The sequence below is a fragment of the Ornithodoros turicata genome, chromosome 1 (genome assembly GCF_037126465.1).
Source record: "Ornithodoros turicata isolate Travis chromosome 1, ASM3712646v1, whole genome shotgun sequence".
NCBI lineage: Eukaryota > Metazoa > Arthropoda > Arachnida > Ixodida > Argasidae > Ornithodoros > Ornithodoros turicata.
In genome coordinates this window covers 192503490-192523034 of record NC_088201.1, presented here as the reverse complement: position 1 = coordinate 192523034, position 19545 = coordinate 192503490, and the positions used below count along the sequence as shown (strand labels likewise).

Sequence of the window (19545 nt, the reverse complement as noted above, 5' to 3'; positions counted from 1 at the left end):
ATCTTCTATATCACCTAAACATGTGCAACATGGCATGCAACATGTGTATGGGCAGCATAGCATGAGATTTGGCTGTGGTGATACATGCACGCACATGCAATGTACAAAAAATACATTCTACTTCCCTGCAGATTATTTATTAAAATCATTCAGCATTTTTTACATTCAAGGGAACAGCTGTAAAAGCTTGCACTGCCACGGAGCAGACGATGGAGTTGTATGGGTGAAGTGTACGCCGTGTTTCACAGTAAACGCAAGTCAGTAAAGAGATCTTCAACGCACTTTAGCTTAGATTGCTTGATGTCGTTCAACATCTCCACGACGTATCGTTCATTTTCCCACGTCGTCTGTGTGCTGGCTCATCTGTGTTGTTCACCGAAATGAATCTGTCAAAAGCATCTGAAATTCATGGATTCCACTTTAGTAACAGGGCCACTGGAGCATTAAATGTGACATCTTCACCCTGATATTAAATGATCATATAGGTTAACCAATAGGGTAACGAGCACACTGAGGTGACCGTTAAGGTAATAGGAATCAATAGGTTAATGATCACACTGAGCGGATAAAATAATGAGAACCCACATGCTAGGAAGACTACCAAACAAAAGGGACACGAAACATGGCACTACAGGCACACAACCTTCAGTTCATGAAATCCAAAGACTTTTGGACGTATCTTCCACGGTACACACACAAAAACAGATCCAGACAGCACTAGTAAGGTACAAAAACACAGTCACAGCACCAAAACCACGACGAAAGAAGATTCCCGAGCGGGAGCCCTCTGAACATGCGTGCCTCGGACACTCAACAAGGCCGAATGAGCAAGGAGGCCAGAGTCGTTTATAGGATGAGTTTGGCTATTAGGAGGAGCCTAACTTGAAGCGCATCATGCGACGTCACGGCTAAGCCACCTGCTCTATTGTTGTCCCGTGGTCAGCCGGTCGCTGACGCCATATTGGTGCTGATCGTTGTTTACGATGCAAGGAGGGAAGACACGTGCGTACATTGTCCTTCGAAAGCCCTTCGTCCTTGAACTCCTTCAGTTTGGCAACAAAACCCCCTTATCAGAGGCGGCTGTGGGTCATAAGCCGGATATTCCTGTAGATTGCATTCACTGCGACAACAAAGCTGACGAACAGCATCAATATGGCGCGCATCAGATGGCTGATAACGGATTCTGCTTGGATTCAGTCTTTTTGGGCGCCGCAACGACGACTCTGACGTCAAAATAGGCTCCACCCACGAGGCGGCAAAAGATCATAGAATGGCCAAACTCTCCCTATAAATGGCTCTGAAGGAGGCGCTTCGAGGGCGCCACCTGTCGCGGCGCTCTTCACGCTATATCAAGAGAACGGAAAGACATGCAAGCATGGGACCAAGGTTATCGGAATGAGCATGTGTTCTTGTGAAAGACCGAATCACCTTCCTATGCCAAAAAACAACCGATATCGAAACAAATGCCACCGGTCCCCTTGTATAAGGACCCGCTGTTGCCATAACTCGAGAATTAAGAGGGATAGAAAGGTGCCGCAAGTTTATACAAGCAAGATCTGATAAAATTCGAAATGCACTACAGTGTGCAATGAAATCAACGAACAGAAGCATGGAGAGTGAACTATGTCTTTAATACATCAAGGAAAAAAAAACGTGATCCTCATCTTCCCGTTTCATACTCACTGTATTATTAGAATCCTGTTGTTCACTCTCGTGGTCAGGCGATGTAATTTATTTTAATGTGTTGGAGGCATTTGATTGGGTGAACCATAACCAGCTTATGCACAAATTATGATCATATGGTGTTTGCAACCCTCTTGTGTGGTTTTCTCATTCCTACTTGTGGCAGCATTCCTGTTACGTTTGTGTTTCCCATGTGTGTTCGGAGATTTATGTGCCTACGACTGCTGTACCTCAAGGCTCTCATCTTGGACCATTACTTTTCAATGTTTTTGCAAACAATCTTGCAGAATCTGTTAAGCATTCCACAATTTTGTAATATGTTGACGACTAATATCATGCAGGTTATCTCATCGCCTTCCTACTGTCTAAAACCACAAGACGACATCTCTGGCGTTCTGTCCTGGTGCTCTGATAACTCTCTCAAGATCAATAGCTCGAAAACTAAAGTTGTCTCATTCACACGAAAAACTAACAGTGATGGCCAGTAGTTAACTACGTGCAGTTAAAAAGTAGTTGCAGAAATGTAGTAGCAACTACTAGTTAAACTACTGTTTTGAGTAGTTAACTAGAGCAGTTAGTCTACTGGAGGCACCAACTGCGTCCGATTTTGCCACAAGCTTTACGGCACGATTGTGCTTCAGACTTTTACCTTGAGCTACTTGTTTGATGAGAACGGAGGTGCAGAGCAATTGTGCCGTGCGTGTGTACCAAATGTTCACTTTCAGTGCTCGTCTAGTGAAGCCTCATGTGCATGAATTTCCACTAAAACCGCATAGGATGGCTACGTGATCGATCATCGTGGCTAAGCGAAAATATTTTACGGACCACAGTGGCACAATCGGCACCCATCACAATATCTGTGCGTGGCCCATTCATCTGTGATGAAGGAGCCTAGAGCGTAAATCTCGTATGTTGTACGTACCTTTATAGCGGAACATTTCACTGTATAGAAAATGTTTTTGCAGCAAGCTCTTTATTCAGCGCATACTGTATAAGTGGTTAAATTCGCGGGCTCAGTAATTCGCGAATTTGTGAGAAGCCAGGATCAGGTAATTATTCGCGGAACCTTGAATTCGCGGTACCGTGGTGCACTGACCTTGAACCAGGATTCTTAGGGGCCCTCCACCTTGAAAATCCAGAAAGAAGTTAACAGAAGGTATCACAACTGGGTAATATCCTGTTGCATTTGTCTTCTTCTCGAGCCCTTCTGACTGAGAGGGAGGGCTGAGATTGGGGGGTCCTTACTCGGTTAGTATCTGGGTCATCGCAGAATTGCCCTCTCACCCGTCATTCCTGTCACCGCATTCCGCAGATACGATTGACATTCAACGCAGCATAATGGCATAAAAAACTGCGTACATAAGTTGCCTCAGCGCCCTGGGTAAAATTTCTTACATATTTCATTCGCATATTTTTCAGTCGTTGGTTTGAATATTTCGCGAAACTTTAAATTCGCGAAGAAAAGAGCGCTCGCGAATTTCGCGGAAATTAGTTCCTTGCAAAAATTATTGCTTATACAGTAATATACAAGAGACAGGCAGTGGATTTTACGACAGTATGTGAATTAAGCGACGTAGGCGCAAGAGCATATTTTAAATATCATTATCACGACTTGTGATTCATATTTAGGTGTCCAACAACACTAGAAGGGACTGGTGTTGATGGACAACGTTAAGTAGTTATAGATGTAGTTAAAATACACTGCAGTAGTTTGTAGCAGCAGCGTCATAATCATCACCAGCACCGCCATCGGTTACGCGCAGCACTGCGCGTGACCCGAGCTTTCGTTTTCGGTTCATCGCCATTAACCGTCATTAAACCCATCAACCTCAGTAGAGCCTGGTCGCCTCATTTCTCGCTCTACAACTGGTGACCCGAACGTGATGTTTTAACGTTCCACCATCATGAACGGTGACCAGCACTCCACCAGCTCTTCGCCTCCCAGCCGGCCACCGCCACTTCCCCCGCTTGAGGCTTCTGTGGCACCGCTCCGCCTGCCGCCTTTCTCCATCTCCGACCCTCAGCTGTGGTTCGCGCAGGCGGAGGTTCTCTTCGAGGGACGCCGCGTCACTTCTCAAGCCTCAAGGTTTGGCTACGCCACCGCAAACCTTCCTCCCGAAGCTGCGGCGGAAGTCCGCAACCTAATCATCCACCCTCACCCCGAATTACCCTACGACACCTTAAGGGACGAGTTAATTCGCCGCACGTCTGCTTCGGAGGAGCGGCGATTGCAACAGCTTCTCAACAGGGAAGAGCTCGGCGATCGACGGCCCACACAGCTACTACGCCGCATGCGCGACCTCGCGGGCAACCCTACCACGGACGACTCACTACTACGCGAGCTCTTCCTACAACGTTTGCCCCACAATGTACGCATGATCCTGGCCGCCGGCGAAAATTCCCGCCTGGATGACTTGGCGAAGATGGCGGACCGTATTCTGCTATTTTGCTGGCCTTCCATCACCAGGAGGCGTTGCCGCCCTGGCCCCCCGCACCTCCCCTCCACCGGTGGACGTTGCAATCAATGCCATCAGCACGTCGCTCCAGCAACTCCAGACTACGGTGGCGGCCCTGGTGAACCGGGTGGACGCCATTCCCCCGCAGCGACCACGTTCCCCTCGGCGCCCATTTTGCCGTCGCTGCTCGCCATCCCGTCAACGGTCTCCTTCGCCCTCTCAGCACCACTTCTGCTGGTATCATCGAAAATTCGGCGATGCCGCAAGGAACTGCCAGGCCCCTTGCTCGTGGCCGGGAAACGCTCCCCCCAACCATTAACGGCTGGCATGGCTGGGGGCGACAACAGCCGGCTCTTCCGGATCACGGACCGCGTGTCCGGCTGTCGCTTCCTGGTGGATACCGGGGCTGACGTGAGCGTCGTTCCACCAACCCCCGCAGAAAAACGACACCGACAACTAGACTTGGCTTTGCAGGCCGTCAACAAGTCCACCATCTCAACTTACGGTCAACGCTCCGTCACCCTTGACCTCGGCCTGCGCAGAGTATTTCGTTGGGTTTTTACCATCGCCGACCTCCCCTTCGCAATCCTGGGCGCCGACTTCCTCCACCATTTCGACCATCTTGTGGATATTAGACGCCAGCGCCTCGTCGACAACACTACTTCTTTGCACGTTTATGGAGCCCAGCGCATATAGCCGCCATTAGTCCCACCATACGGCTACCGTTGCCCACTGCTTTCGCCGACATTGTCACGGAGTTCCCCGCTGTCCTGCGCCAATCGCACGCCTCTTGCCCACCTCGCCACAGCGTCACTCACCACATCGTGACACGGGGCCCCCCTGTCTTCGCTCGCCCCAGATGGCTGGCTCCGGAGCGCCTCGTCATTGCCAAGAGGGAATTTGAGCACATGCTCGAACTGGGGATCATTCGGCCTTCCTCCAGCCCGTGGTCTTCCGCTCTCCACATGGTGCCCAAAGCAACACCTGGTGATTGGCGCCCATGTGGGGACTACCGTGCACTCAACATCGTCACAGTACCGGACAGATATCCGCTTCCCCATATTCAGGACTTCACCGCGAATCTTGACGGAGCGACCATCTTCTCCAAGATAGACCTCATCAAAGCCTATCACCAAATTCCCGTCCATCCCCCTGACATCCCGAAGACTGCTATAACCACCCCTTTTGGCCTTTTTGAATACGTGCGGATGCCCTTTGGCCTGCGTAATGCTGCGCAGACATTCCAACGATTCATCAACGAAGTGCTCCGCGGCCTGGACTTCGCATTCGCATACATGTATGACATCCTCGTCGCAAGTCCATCTCCGGAGGCTCATCGTGCCCATCTGCGCGCCCTGTTCTCGCGCCTGGAGGACTACGGAGTCTCCATCAATGCCGCGAAGTGCGAGTTTGGCGTTACCACCCTTACCTTCCTGGGACACACCATCACCCCGCAAGGCATCCGGCCACTCGCATCCAAGGTCCAGGCCATCCGCGACTTTCCTGCCCCCACTTCTCGCAAAGGACTTCGTTCATTCCTCGGCCTCGTGACTTTCTACCGACGTTTTGTGCCTCGCTGTGCTGCCTTGCTCCAGCCTCTCTACGCAGCTCTCGGCGCTGACCATCCGAAAGAGGCCCGTGCTGCCCCTCTGGAGTGGACACCGGCAGCAGAACGCGCGTTCGAAGAGGTCAAGCAGGCCCTGGCAGATGCTGTGCTGCTCCACCATCCTCGTCCTGACGCCGAGACAGCGTTGTTCGTCGACGCCTCCACTGCTGCTGTCGGCGCAGTCTTGCAGCAGCGTCGGGATGGCCACTGGAAACCTCTCGGTTTCTTTTCCCAACGCCTCTCACCAGCCGAAACACGATACAGCACCTTCGGGCGTGAGCTCCTCGCCGCCTACCTGGCATGCAGACACTACCGCCATTTTCTCGAGGGCCGTCCGTTTGTGCTGTACACCGACCACAAGCCTCTCATGTTCGCCCTGCGATCGGCCTCCCTCAACCACTCGCCTCGTGAAGCCCGCCACATGTGCTACCTCTTGGAGTTCACGACCGATGTGCGACACGTCGCAGGCGAAGACAATGCCGCTGCCGACGCACTCTCGCGGCTGGACGTCAATGCTCTCCATCCGCCCCCCGCGGTCGATTTGGACGGCATCGCCCAGGCGCAACAGGCTGATCAAGAGCTCGCCGCCCTTCGTTCATCCCCCGCCTCATCCACCACTTTTCGGGAGATCTCGCTCCCCGGTTCGACGACAAGTCTATGGTGCGACACCTCTACTGGTACCCCGCGCCCTTTCGTTCCCCTGGCCTTCCGCCGGCATGTTTTCAACGCCCTCCACTCGCTGTCCCACCCTGGCGTGCGCGGCACGCAAAAGATCGTCGCAGAGCGCTACATATGGCCTCGCATGAATGCCGATGTCCGTGACTGGGCGCGGGCCTGCCTAGCCTGCCAGCGGTCCAAAATCTACCGCCACACCATCTCGCCTCCATCGCGGTTCCTTCCGCCAGATGCACGCTTCGACCAGGTCCACATCGACTTAGTCGGCCCGCTTCCTCTGGCCAAAGGCTACCGCTACCTGCTCTCGTGCATCGACCGCTTTACCCGCTGGCCGGAGGTAACGCCGATTCCTGACATCACGGCAGAGACGGTGGCCCACGCATTCCTCTTCTCCTGGGTTTCCCGATTCGGCGTCCCGTCCACTGTAACCACGGACAGAGGACGCCAGTTTGAATCGTCCCTCTTCCGTCACCTGTGCAGCGCCCTCGGAACCCATCACATCCGAACCACGGCCTACCATCCAGCTGCCAACGGCCTGGTCGAGCGCCTTCATCGGCAGCTCAAGGCGTCCCTCCGCGCCACTGACCACGGCGACACAACCTGGCCCGAGCGTCTACCCTTCGTCCTGCTTGGCCTTCGCGCCGCGATCCGCCAGGATGACTGCAGCGCGGCCCACATGGTCTTCGGGTGCCCGCTCCGCCTTCCCGGAGCATTCTTCACCCCATCGGCCCCGCTCGTGCACGACCCTTCCTCCTACATCGACCGTCTCCGCCAGCTCTTCCGGGACCTCAAGCCCACGCCTACCCGCAACACGCGTGTTCGTGAGCCCCGACCTTAATCAAGCCACCCACGTCTTCGTCCGCCGGGACTCTGTGCGCTCCAGCTTGCAGCCTCCCTATGACGGCCCCTACAGGGTCATCTCGCGAGCCGGGAAGTTTTTCCGCCTCGATCTTCCGCGGGGACCTGACACTGTGGCCATCGACAGGCTCAAGCCCGCATTCCTGGAGTCGGCACCTCTGGTATTGCCCGACCTGCCCTCCCTACGTCCGTGCTCAGCTCCTGTCTCCAGCATTCCTCCCCCTCCACGTCGAGTGCATTGGGCGCCGCAGCTCGCACACTACGAGCCGCCCGCCGCCTCGGGTCCGGCTCCTGCACTCCTTGGCCTCGGCGCCCGACCTTTCCGCCAACCTCGGCCCTCCTCGCCAGCTTTGTCATCCGCCACGGGGGGGAGCCCTGTAGCAGCAGCGTCATAATCATCACCAGCACCGCCATCGGTTACGCGCAGCACTGCGCGTGACCCGAGCTTTCGTTTTCGGTTCATCGCCATTAACCGTCATTAAACCCATCAACCTCAGTAGAGCCTGGTCGCCTCATTTCTCGCTCTACAAGTTAAATAAGTAGTTTTAACTACTCCATCGCGAAGTAGTTGGTAGTTATAGTTAAACTAATGTACAAGTAGTTACTTGGCCATCACTGAAAACTAACAATATTTAATGGTGTAGTCTGCAGTGCCAGTACCATTAGGGACCTTGGCGTTATTTTTTACTCCAAGCTTCTCTTTCACGAACATGTCACAGCAACTCGTTGCACTGCTCTTCGTACCCTGGGTATACTGACCTACTACGTACTGCACTTCGGAATCCATCATCATTTTACGTTGAAAGAATTTGGCCATCTGATCCTATTACTCATTGTCAAATTCTTTTAAAATCACTTCCTTAGTCTTGTGACTTTATCTCCACTTTCACTGTATCCTTCAAGCGTGAGGTTACTTGTCTGATGAACCTGAACCTTGTATGAACCTAATGGTATAATCTCAGTTCTATGTAATTATATGCTGGGAATGATACTCATAATGACCATCTATCGGTTTATAGCGTTGTTTTCTACCGTACACTGCTTTTGTTCTTGATTCAAGTTCAAAGTATGCTTTAATGTGTTAACAAAAATCGTGTACAAAGAAGCCTACAACTGCCAAAAGGACGACCTCAAAACTAACACAACTACCTTGCACACTTGGGCGAGGAGATACATCGCGCACTTGGGTTGCAGTTGTTCAGTTTCAGTTTCAAATTTCTTTGGCAAGGCAGCCCCATCCACTGTGCAATGCGTTGTTCAGATCTCTCACAACGCACATTATGTCTGAACCGTTTTGCAAACCGGTGACCGCCTAAATTTATTGACTATCCTTGCTTGTTGTGGCCGTGGGCTTTCTAATTAGCGCAAAAAATTTTACCTTTCCTTGGGAATTTTTTTAGTTCAATTAAGCGAATTAGATAAGTTAACGAAGTACACTGATGGAAACCACCTGTTTGGGCGGCAAAAACCTTCGCAAGTATGACACAGGAGGTTTCCAATTTTTATCTCAAGCACAATTTTTTAATAATTAGTGGTCACTCTTAAGTCAAACACCCTGTATATATGTGCGATTTAAATCCTCACCAACCTCAAACCTTGCAAGGTCTGAGGTTGCAGTTGCGGGGCATCAGTTTGCAAAACTCCAAGATGAGCAATGTATCTTACACTTTTGTCACATTGCGTAGTAACTGCTAAATTTGTCCTCCGCTCATGCAGGACTATGGAGAACATACAATTCAGCAAACGTTTGTAACCTGAACTAGCTCAAGATGAATCGTAGCTGTTGTGCTGAGGTCCAGGAAACTGCACGACCCATACCCCGTGCTGAAGCCAGGAGAATCTGCCCTGCCAACTCCAGCAAGGGCAACAGGGGAGCCGTATGAGGCAGCTACATGCTTCTGCCGCTGTCCATCCCATACCTGCGATGAAATAATGCATCGGTTATTATGGTCAAGAGACTGCAGACCTGTTTGCAAACCTCACGTATTGCAGGGAACAACTTGAAGAAGTACCGGTACAAGTGCAACTTGTAGGAGTACCAGTCATGGAACCAAGCGATACCAATGGTACGTGGCATGTGCTGCGCCTTGCTTGGATGCGCCTCGCCTGTAACAGAGAGAACTGATGTTCTGAGGTTGGAACAACACACAAAAGGACAAATACATACAAAGCCTCAATCTGCCTAAGAGATTAACAATGAAAGACGGAAGTCACTGAAAAGGTTAGCCAGTTGTAGGCAGGGTGTCGAACCGAACCCGAACCCGAACCGAAAACCGTACCCGAACCGTTATTTTTGCCGGAACCGAACCCGAACCCGAACCGAAATTTTCATGACACTGTTGAACCCGAACCGGAGCAGAACCGTAAAAAATAATAGCGGTAACCGGTTCGCAACAACACGGTTCGGACATAAAAGAAGTCAGCGTAAGAGTTCCTCTCTATCCCCGAACGAAGACACATTGGTATCATCATCACGCGCCTATATCATAAATTTCAGAAATGTTCACGTAGCAGTCAGACGACGACGTATAGTAAGTATACTTTCAGCGTCTTTTTAACATGTTGAAGCGCAGTTGTCCTTGTGAGTGCCGCGGCTAGCGCCCCACGCACGCGGTGCGGCGTCTACTCTTCAGAGACCAGGTGCCACGCGGACGAATGAAACACGAATGGAGTAGGCCAGTTATATAGCTCTACAGGACGAATATGTGATCAAATAAGCGCCCAAGATTTCCCTTTACACGTAAGCAGCACAAATTAAACAAGTCAGAAACATGAGAACTGGAGAAGGAGCGTACACAGAACGGTGCCTGGTTGATTGGTCGTGCTTTGAAAAGTAAATGTGGTTCTGCTTATTGGTAGCGCAGTTGTGTCGTCGTGACACATTGCCGTTGTGTTGTGGATTAACAAGTACACTGCTGTGAGCTCGGACAGAGTAAGGCTTGCAGGCTTATTTTCGACATCTTTCAGTACGGTTTCAGATCGATTCACGCTGCGAAGGCAGTGTGCCAGCAAGTACTGTCGTCTATGTTACGCTGTCCATCTTATTAGGCTTCCTTTAAGTGTATCTTGCTGGCACTGTGCGTGTGAAAAAAGATATTTTGGGAACAGAAAGTAGCAGGACTACACCGCTTCAACAGCGTGAACTCTAGTTGCAATAAGTGTTCATCCATTTCTCATTTCTCTCACTAAAGGGCTACCTCACCGCTAGAGACGTCAATGCAGACAACAGCAGTATGCTATTAGCCACGCATTTCCTGATAAAAGCAGTTTTATGGAACATATATAACGGAAGCGTTGAACTGGTTCGCGAACCGGTTCGGGGCTGCGAACCGGTTTGCGAACCGGTTCAATTTCTGGCCTGGCCGAACCGGAACTGAACCGGAACGAAATCAAAACAACGCGAACCCGAACCGAACCCGTATTTTTTGCGGTTTGACACCCTGGTTGTAGGACTCGAACCCACATCTTCTGGATTACCGGTCCAGGGCACTACCAATTGTCCTAAGCTAACACACCTCCCCAGCGACTTTCAAGGGCACGTAATCTGAACGGACACATCAACCACACTCTCGCTCACTGAACCCCCTCTCACTCCTACAATTTTCTCACTTATACACACAACAGTTGCCGCTTGCGTCGATCCCGTCGTATGACTGCGTGTATAGGGACTGTGCGGCAAACTGGTGGCGCTGCGATGCGGCCTCCGGAGAAAGTACCTTGCATGATAGCCGCCGGGTAGCCAGCTTTGTTTACATGTGAAGTGCGGGCATCTTTTTTTGCCACAGCATCGCTAACTGTGCCAGCACCTAAAAGAACTCTTCATTAGGGACCAGATGCTTAATTTCTCGTGATTTCTACGCTTCCAATACCAGCGTTGGTGGCGCGCCATAATAGCATTTGTGACGCGCATTTGGCCATTGTATGAGGTGTGCACGACATGAGCCAATATATTCTATTTCTTTTGTTCTAGTTTCAATGAAACTGAATGAGGACCTGCAAAATAATCAATGATTTACAGCTGCCACTTTCGTGACGGTGAAACGCCGCTGGATATCACCGTCAAATGCACCGACCAAACGGCAACCTACTTCAAGATAATGATTGAGGTTTTTCATCGCCAGTGCCCAGAGCCGATACTGCTTCCGGCATGACGAGTCTCACAGTGAGAACAGAAGTTCTACGTTGTCCAAAAGGTTTAGTATTTACTCACCAACCATTTCACAGCTGTTGTCCCGCAAGCCTACGGCGATAGCCAAGGTAAGAACTCATATACTTTCTTCTTTGAGGATCTCTTTAGCATTATTGTATCTGAAGATACTGGAAAAACTGCAGTACAAGTTCAGGCAATAAGTTGTGACCCCACGTGTTTATTTGTATGGATAAAACAGACGCACGATATAAATTTCAGTGACGAAGCTAGGTGTGTGCAAGGAGGACGAAAGAAATAGAAGACTCAGTCAGAAACATGATATTACAAATGGCTGGAGTCAGAGGAATACACGTATATGCCTTCGCTAGCAAGCCAGGATTTTGTGAGGAGTCAAGTAACCATCCTCTCGACGTATCACTTACAGGTGTTTTGATCGGACAGACGCGAGTGGCTGTTCTCCTTCCGTACTGTTCGATGCATTATAAATACGGTGGTTGCTTCTGTGCAGTTTGTCTCCATTCACTTAGTTCGTGCCCCAGAAAGGTTCCACATTATTTGCACTTCGAAAATTAGCCCTTGTAATTACGGCGGTCGCCACGCAAGCTACGGTTCCACTTGAGAATGCATAGAGCACGGGCGGCGTGGTATCCCGTCGGATACGTCCAAGACCGCCACTGGCGGCGCTGTCGCGACGGAGCAGCGCGCCCCCTTTAGGTGTCGCACGGTCCCTATGGGTGAGAATATTGTAAGAGTGAAAGGGGCTTTGAGCGAGAGAGTGGTTGATGTGTCCCTTCAGATTACGTACCCTTGAAAGTCGCTGGGGAGGTGTGTTAGCTTAGCCCAACTGGTAGAACCCTGGACCAGTAATCCAGAAGATGGGGGTTCAAGTCCTACAGCTGGCTAACCTTTTGAGTGACTTCCATCTTTCATCGCCTGTAACAGATTGTACTTGTATAATTTTTTTTTTTTTCTTTATACAAAAACTCCAATGAAATTACCGGAGAACACAGTGCCAGCTGCAGTCAGTACACTGCACCATATCGGCTGGCTCTGCCGTGCTGTCACATGACGATCTGCGCAGAGCACCGCGGAGGACACATGATCCCGCGACAGTAAGTTGAGGTATGACAGGGATCAGGCACACGTGGCAGCAGCTCAGCAGCTTCATGAGGCAAGCCTCGGAAACTACTAACTTCCTGGTTTCCTCGTCAGGGCAGGTCTCTGCATTTGTCAGGAAGAAGCAGGCATCATTAGGAAAGAAGATGTTAAGACAGTTTCTACACCACAACAATCACGAGCTGGGTTATCAGTAGGGTTTCGGGTTTTCGAACTGATACGAAAAAATTCAAAAAACGTACGCTGGTAAAATTTGAACAAATTCATGTTCATCCCAAAAACTCCGAATTTGTCACTTCCAGTAATCGATAACTGAGAAAAAAAAAGCCATGCCTGGATGACTGGATTGATTGTTTCCTTTGGTGTCGAGATTACCTCACACCACGGGTGATCAACCCCAAACGACCACACAGCTGCCTTGCGCAAAGCATCCCTATAATGTGCTGAACTCCATCCTTGCCAGCGGAGTCGCTCAATAGGATACATTACTTAGTGACACTATTTGGCATGAGGGCATTTTGTGGCCATTTCTTAGGTTTGCTCGGAAAATGTCCAATGCCTAGGGTTTCTCTTTTTCTGTGAATCACACTTTCCCCTCAAAGCAGACAAGGAAACACACATGGCATACAAATTGTCTTCTTGAAAGGGCAGCTTGATATTGCGACACTGACAGCATGATTGGACGCAAGCGAAAGTGGCACGATGATTACGCAGAGGGATACCAGGATTCTGAGGTGCTCACATCACCGGGTGATTGTAGCATGGATGTTGTTGTCTGCACATTCTGCAGCGTAACAACTGAGCATTTTGGAAAGGCAGCGTCTCATTCTTTCTGTGAATACAGTGGACTCCTCTTAAACAGAACTCCAAGGGAATGGAAATATTGTTCCATTCATCAGAAGTTTCATTTAAGCAAAGCACTCAGATTTCATGAAATGCAACTTTATTTCAAGATAATCAACTTCCACTACTGTAGGTAGTAAGGAAAAAAAGAATTAACAGCTGTTCTCTTCGCATTTTTCGATTTGTTTACAAAATATACCTGCATGCCTTTGAAAAAATTTCATGCGCATCTCAATCGTCTACAATGAGGTTTATCTTTCTGTTCTGCCGGGCAAACTGCGCATCCTCTTCCCGCGTCCAGGTTTCCGATATTACTTGTCAGTATCATGTGGCATCATCGACATCACTCTTCAATGCACGGCCTGGTGTGACGACAGCGTTGACTTTGGCATATCAAATTTCACGGTTTCTATTTTTGATTTGCTCTCACGATCATGTCTTCATATTATCCGCGACATTGACACAAGCAAAACCCCTTCATGTGGCTGTTTCTTGACAGATTTCATGAAAAGACATGTGGACGCGAGCTAAGCCTAACACTGTATGAGTGACTGATGGACTGGATTGGACGGCTATGACTTCCGCCCGGGTTGTCAGACGTGAAAGGGAACCTTCCAGGTTCGGCGGCATCTCGGTACCCCCACTTTGTTCCGTTTACCCTAAGTACATAAAATGGGTTGTTTCAATTATCCGAAAGTTTTTATCATTACATGTATAGGAAACCAACCAAAGGTGACCCTATTGTTCCGTTTATCTGTAATTTCTGTTTAGCCGAGTTTCGTTTAGTGGGAGTCCACTGTATGTCGTTTCACTAACAGAGATACGATAAATAAAAGACGAAAACCTCAGGATTCTCAAAACTGAATAAACTTCAACAAACACCCTCCGAACATACAATGAAATGAGGTCCAAAACCAGGAACCCTAATTATCATGCTCGGGAGCAAAATTTAATTCAACGTACAGAGTGCTTTTTTTTTTATATTCATTACGGAATTTCTATTTCAAAGGTACCACAGCAAAATAGATGCTGTTTTAGCAGGTGGAAAAAACAGGCAGGTGCAAATCCTATAGGACAATGTATGCAACTACTGAATGACTAATTAGCTAAATTAATTAATTTATTTATTAATGAGATGTTGTCTGCAAAATGCCAGATAGCGGAATTAGAGCCAGCCATTATTCAAATCGATTGTCCTTTTTAGACATCCTGAGATGCGAGCATACTTCGATGTATAAACTGCGAAATTTCGCTATGCAAATGAGCCGCAACCAGAACTACTCACCGCTCGAGCGCAAAAACAGCGACAGGCAATCTGTGTGAGACGGTCACGTGTTTTGGAGCGGTGGAGCTGCCAACACGCGTTTGTTTGACGTCATGTGAATACACCCTGTACTGCTATCCAGAGTTCGAGGTAACTCGTTACATCGTTACAAGTAACTCGTTACTGTAACTAAGTTCCTTTTTTTGGTAACTTGTAACTTAACTCGACACTTTTGCGCCGTGGTAACTTTCAGAGGAACTCGTTCCTTTTTTTGGTAACTTTGCCCAAGTAACTTAAGTTCCCAGATACTTTTAACTCGCTTTTCACTCTTGTCCACAAATTTTCTTGCTTTCTCTCCGGTTCCTTCATGGCATATTTCGCTGTAAAACGTGATATTCAATGAGTGACAGTATTTTATTCAGGGAGTAAGAACCGCTGCCATTGAAATGAAGTTGAAACATTGTGCGCCCACAGGGGGTAAGATGCAAAGCGTTCGAATAGACCTCTACCAGAGAAACGTCATCATGATATTGGTAGACAGACTGAAAGCGAAACAAACCGGGAGGACGGCTGGGTTCCACGAATGGACACTTGTTCGCTGTCTCCCATTGAAAGAAAAGTAGGACCGAGGGTCACGTCCATTCAAGGGATCGTGTCGTAATTCCCTCCAGTCCGTGGCTTTCGGGCGTGACCTTGTTCACCTCTAACTTCGAGCGTAGTTCAGTTCTACCAAATTTTGGCGCTGTCAAACACCATGACGTCATTTATTTACAAACAGGGAGAGGTCTATTGTTGAACATATAAACAAAGACGATCTAAGCGTGTTGCACTCCTCCGCAGGCTCTAACTCCAGGTCTAACTCAACTCCTCACGCGCGCTGCACCTGCGTAATGCTATTTTGTGTCCGAAGTAACTTAGAAGTAACTCGTTCTTTTTTTTAAGTGACTCAGTAACTGTGAGTTAGATTTCATGCTGAAGAACTTTGTTATTAACTTAGTCACATTTTGCACGCGGTAACTTAACTTGTAACGAGTTCTTTTTGACGGGTAACTTCTCAATCTATGCTGCTATCTCGCAATTCCCCAAAAAGGTTAATTAATAACTTAATTCATTTTAGCTTATTAGTCATCCAGTGGTTACGTACACTGTCCTACATGATGTTCGCCTGGCTGTGTAGCCCAGCTGCTAGAACAACAGTTTTTTTATAAAAATTCTGTAACGAATAAAAAGCACCCTGCACAGTAATACCTCGTTAACACGAACTTTCATATCTCGAAATCTCGGTTAAGTCTTGAAGTTTCTCGCATCACAAAACATACGCCATCTACTTTTCACCCCTTATCTCGAAGGGTTTTATGGGGGACGTTCGGTTATCTCAAAATCTCCATGAAAATTACCGTCCCCACATGGCTCCTCGCTCATCAGTGAGAGAGGAGAACGTTAGAGGCGGAGAATGGGAAAATGCTATTTTTTCCTCCTTGCAATAAATTATTTGTCCCATGGACACCTGCTTCCAGTTTTGAAAGATGAAAGCCACCGAAAAGGTTAGCCAGCTGTAGGACTCGAACCCACATCTTCTGGATTGCCTTCTGGATCTTTCTGGACTTTCATCTTTCATCGTTAATTTCATAGGCAAATTGAGGCTTTGTATGTATTTGTCCCTTCTACGTTGTTCCAGCCTCAGAACATCAGTTCTTCCGTGTCCAGTTTTGAATATCTCTGCACCATTCCCAAACAGCACCACGCGCCATGTACTTTCGTGTCTTATGCATGTTTGCGATCGTTCTTAGTTTTTTTTTTTTTCACTTTGTTTTTGCCAAACGAATATTTGCAACGCAAACTTCGAGCTATATGCAGCGTCTACGGAGAAAATTTCGGAAATTCGCTTATCTTGAATCCACACTTATCTCAAATTTTGTCCAGTTTCTTGTGACTTAGAGTTAATAGGGTTTTAGTACTGTATAACAAAAAAAAAAGAAAAACAATCAATCTGCTAGCATGCTTACTCAAAGGGGATGTCTGACACGGCTCTCCGTACTCATCATGGTCGCTCGAACGGCTACTTGCACTATGGGCCTCGGATTCCTTCGGAGCGGAGTGCACAGGGTTCCATGGCACGGCTGTTCATCCGCAGCACCAGTTCAGACAGCAGACTCATTGTGAAAAGGTACTCATCACCAGTGGCTCGGTCTGTGTAACTGAAGTATTGATGGTGGAGAGGCAATTAGTTTTGTAACTGGAAAAAAAAAAAACTTTCGCTTCGTGATGGCTCGCAAAAAAAATTATCTTACATGCACACATCACTCTTGTTGGTTTCGCTGCTTGAATGCCGATGCTTCGGCTCCAATTCTTTGGTACGAAAACTTGCACATACTTCGAACGTGTGGCTGGTTCGAGAGGACGTGGTCCTTGCACAGACTGTGACCGACATTGCGCCTGAGGTCTTGCACCCTTTCTCGATGCAGCACTGTATACCTGTGCAGTGGAAAGCAATTAAAGGAGCATGGAATGGACTTTGAACATTTTTTTTTGTACACCATCCTATGGGCACACTACTTTCAGGAACCGTCACGCAAGGTACCGTATTTTCCGGTGTATAACGCGCACCCCTAAAAACGGGCTGAATTTGAAAAATGTTTGACGTACAACGCGCACCGCAATGGTGCTACAACATTCTGTTCTGCCACCAGTATACACAATAAAACCAAAGCGGTGCATCATGCATATGCTATATTTGAAACACATTTAGTCAAATCCGTTAAACTCCATAGTAAACGTCATAGTATACTTCAGTGTCCTCTCTGCTTTCCGTTCCACGTCCCTTCTCAATCGCGCCATTTTTCTGAAATGAATTCAAGATTATTGACCGTTTATGAAGTCCAGTGTCCTTTCGCCGGATCTGTCAACTGACCCTAAGAGATACGGGAGAAAACGACAGCACAACCTGGAAGTGGCTAGAATTTGAAAAGGAACTCTGCAGCAAAATATTTCTGTGTATAACGCGCGGGACCTCTTCAGAGCACTTTTTTATTGTATAACGCCCGCGTTATACACCGGAAAATATGGTATCTCCTTTCGTAAGTACAAATTTACTGAGAAAATTGCTTTGTTAGAGAGTGGGGTGCAGACGGACGACCTCGCACAGCGGCTCCTCGCGTCTGGTTGACAGAGAACTCTTTCATTGGCCCCCCCAAGAATCACTCAATTTTTTTTTAATTCCGTGTTAGCGCCGCGAAAAAAACTGTGGCAACGCGCGGCGTACAGACGTGGACGGATGGAGAGAGGACAGCTGGAAGGGGTGGGGAGACGGGGGTTAGTATGCGTTCTGGGCCGACTTCAAGGGGAACTGTGCATTTTGGGAGAGATGATGTAAGAGAGAGAGTGTGTGGTAGTTAAAAGCTATCCACAGGTATGAGCGATGAGATGGTCCGGGATAAGAGAGAGAGGAGGATGACGATAAGAAATGAGTATGGCAGTTAAAAGCTATCTACAAAGGTGAGCGATGAGGTGATACAGTATGAGATGTTTACATGAGGAGTTCGGTGATGAAGGATAAAAGCGGAGCAATGCTGAACATCTACATCTGACTAAGTAACCCACATGTGGTCAAAAATTGGATGACATTATCAAACGGCAGAAGAGGAGTGTCACCCAGTAGAAGTGCTGGGTGAAGTGGGACATGGTATCTGTAGAATGCGGTGAAATACTGTTGGCGTTGGTGTTCGAAGTGAGGGCAGGATGCCAGTACGTGCAAGACAGTCAAGCAGTATCGGCGATTACGCTCTAAGATTACGTTCTGCCCCTTTTGTGCGAATGTGTGTCCCAGGCTTTTGTAATCCTAATCTCTAGTTCCCCAACACTCTCTTCTAAGATACCTCATAACGACGTGGCAACGCAGGAAGGCTCCGCCCTAAACTCCGCCCTCAACAAGTGATACGAGACTATTAAAAAGATTACTATAGATACTATCAATTTTTTTTAAGTATCAATAACGTCGAGGAACTATCAACAGCTTAATGACAGTGGACTATAGATAGGACTCCACTGTTCTTTTCCTTTTTCGCGTATTTGTCCTCACTAGCGATGCTTTTATTCCATTCCAGAGGAGGGTTTGAGCACTTATGCGCTATTTTTGCTACAATTCCGATCGACTGTTCTAGTACACACAGAATGATTTTGATTAACAGCATAATGGTCATTTACATTTTCCTCGTGCTGTTTTTGTTGATAGTATTGCGCTAGTTATAGTTAACTGTCAGAGACAACTGGTGCAGTCAAACTCCTTTATAGCGAACACCTTTTTAACGAAAATACCACTACAGCAAATTTTTTTGCGGTCCCGCTGGAGCCCTATAGGTCCAATAATGGACATCCTTTATACCTACCTTTATAAATATATATAAAATATATAGAAAAAAATGTATAAATACCTTTACTGCGAATTTTTTTTGCTGTCCCGAGTTTCGTTGTAACGGAGTTTGACTGTATATAGTTCTGCGATAGTCGACTATATCGACAGCCCGTTGATGGCCTTGCACCTCTATTTTCATCCGGATCAATCTACCGAGCTCTCTTTATCGCGTTGATATATGCGGGCGCGTTCAATTTGACACTAGACTTGGTGCGACCTGCGTATGTCAGTTAAGGTGTCCCGAAAATAGCATTATCGGGCCATGCACGGGGAACGAACATTTCGGAAGATTTACCTCCACGCGCATTCGCTTTGCAGTCATCGGACTCGACGGTGTAGCCTCAACCAACTTCTTCGAAGGTACAGCTCCAGGTTTGAGCTTGGCACGCTTCATGGCATACCCCAGTTGGCTACGAATAGACAATCTCTGCTGGTAACACTCGTCCGCGAAGTGGTCCGAACACACCACACTACGTTTCTTCG

At 48.2% G+C, this 19545-nt stretch overlaps 1 protein-coding gene across 5 annotated transcripts; it reads right to left on the bottom strand.

The window, feature by feature from the left end:
• Positions 1-127: 127 nt before the first annotated feature.
• LOC135378904 (uncharacterized) lies at positions 128-16795 on the bottom strand. Of its 5 annotated transcripts, none has more exons than XR_010418618.1 (6): positions 16658-16795; positions 12427-12649; positions 12234-12361; positions 9257-12156; positions 9033-9197; positions 128-399 (listed from the first exon to the last, which is right to left on the bottom strand). XR_010418618.1 is itself a non-coding variant. In XM_064612071.1 (6 exons), exons 3-6 carry the CDS (start codon positions 12356-12358, stop codon positions 373-375), a joined length of 345 nt encoding a protein of 114 aa, XP_064468141.1. In that variant the 5' UTR covers positions 12359-12361; positions 12427-12649; positions 16658-16795; the 3' UTR covers positions 128-372. The 5 variants fall into 5 exon arrangements, 2 of the variants coding, with proteins under 2 accessions (XP_064468141.1, XP_064468142.1); XR_010418619.1 differs by having other exon boundaries at positions 9257-9384; XM_064612071.1 differs by having other exon boundaries at positions 9257-9384; positions 12334-12361.
• Between the last annotated feature and the right edge of the window lie 2750 nt (positions 16796-19545).

Coding starts and splice junctions, on each gene's coding strand:
- LOC135378904 (XM_064612071.1), bottom strand. CDS start 12,358: ATGAAAGATGGAAGTCACTCAAAAG. Junction 9,385..12,333: donor AGATGGAAGTCACTCAAAAG/GTTAGCCAGCTG, acceptor TCTCTGTTACAG/GCGAGGCGCATCCAAGCAAG. Junction 400..9,032: donor TTCATCTTGAGCTAGTTCAG/GTTACAAACGTT, acceptor CATGAATTTCAG/ATGCTTTTGACAGATTCATT.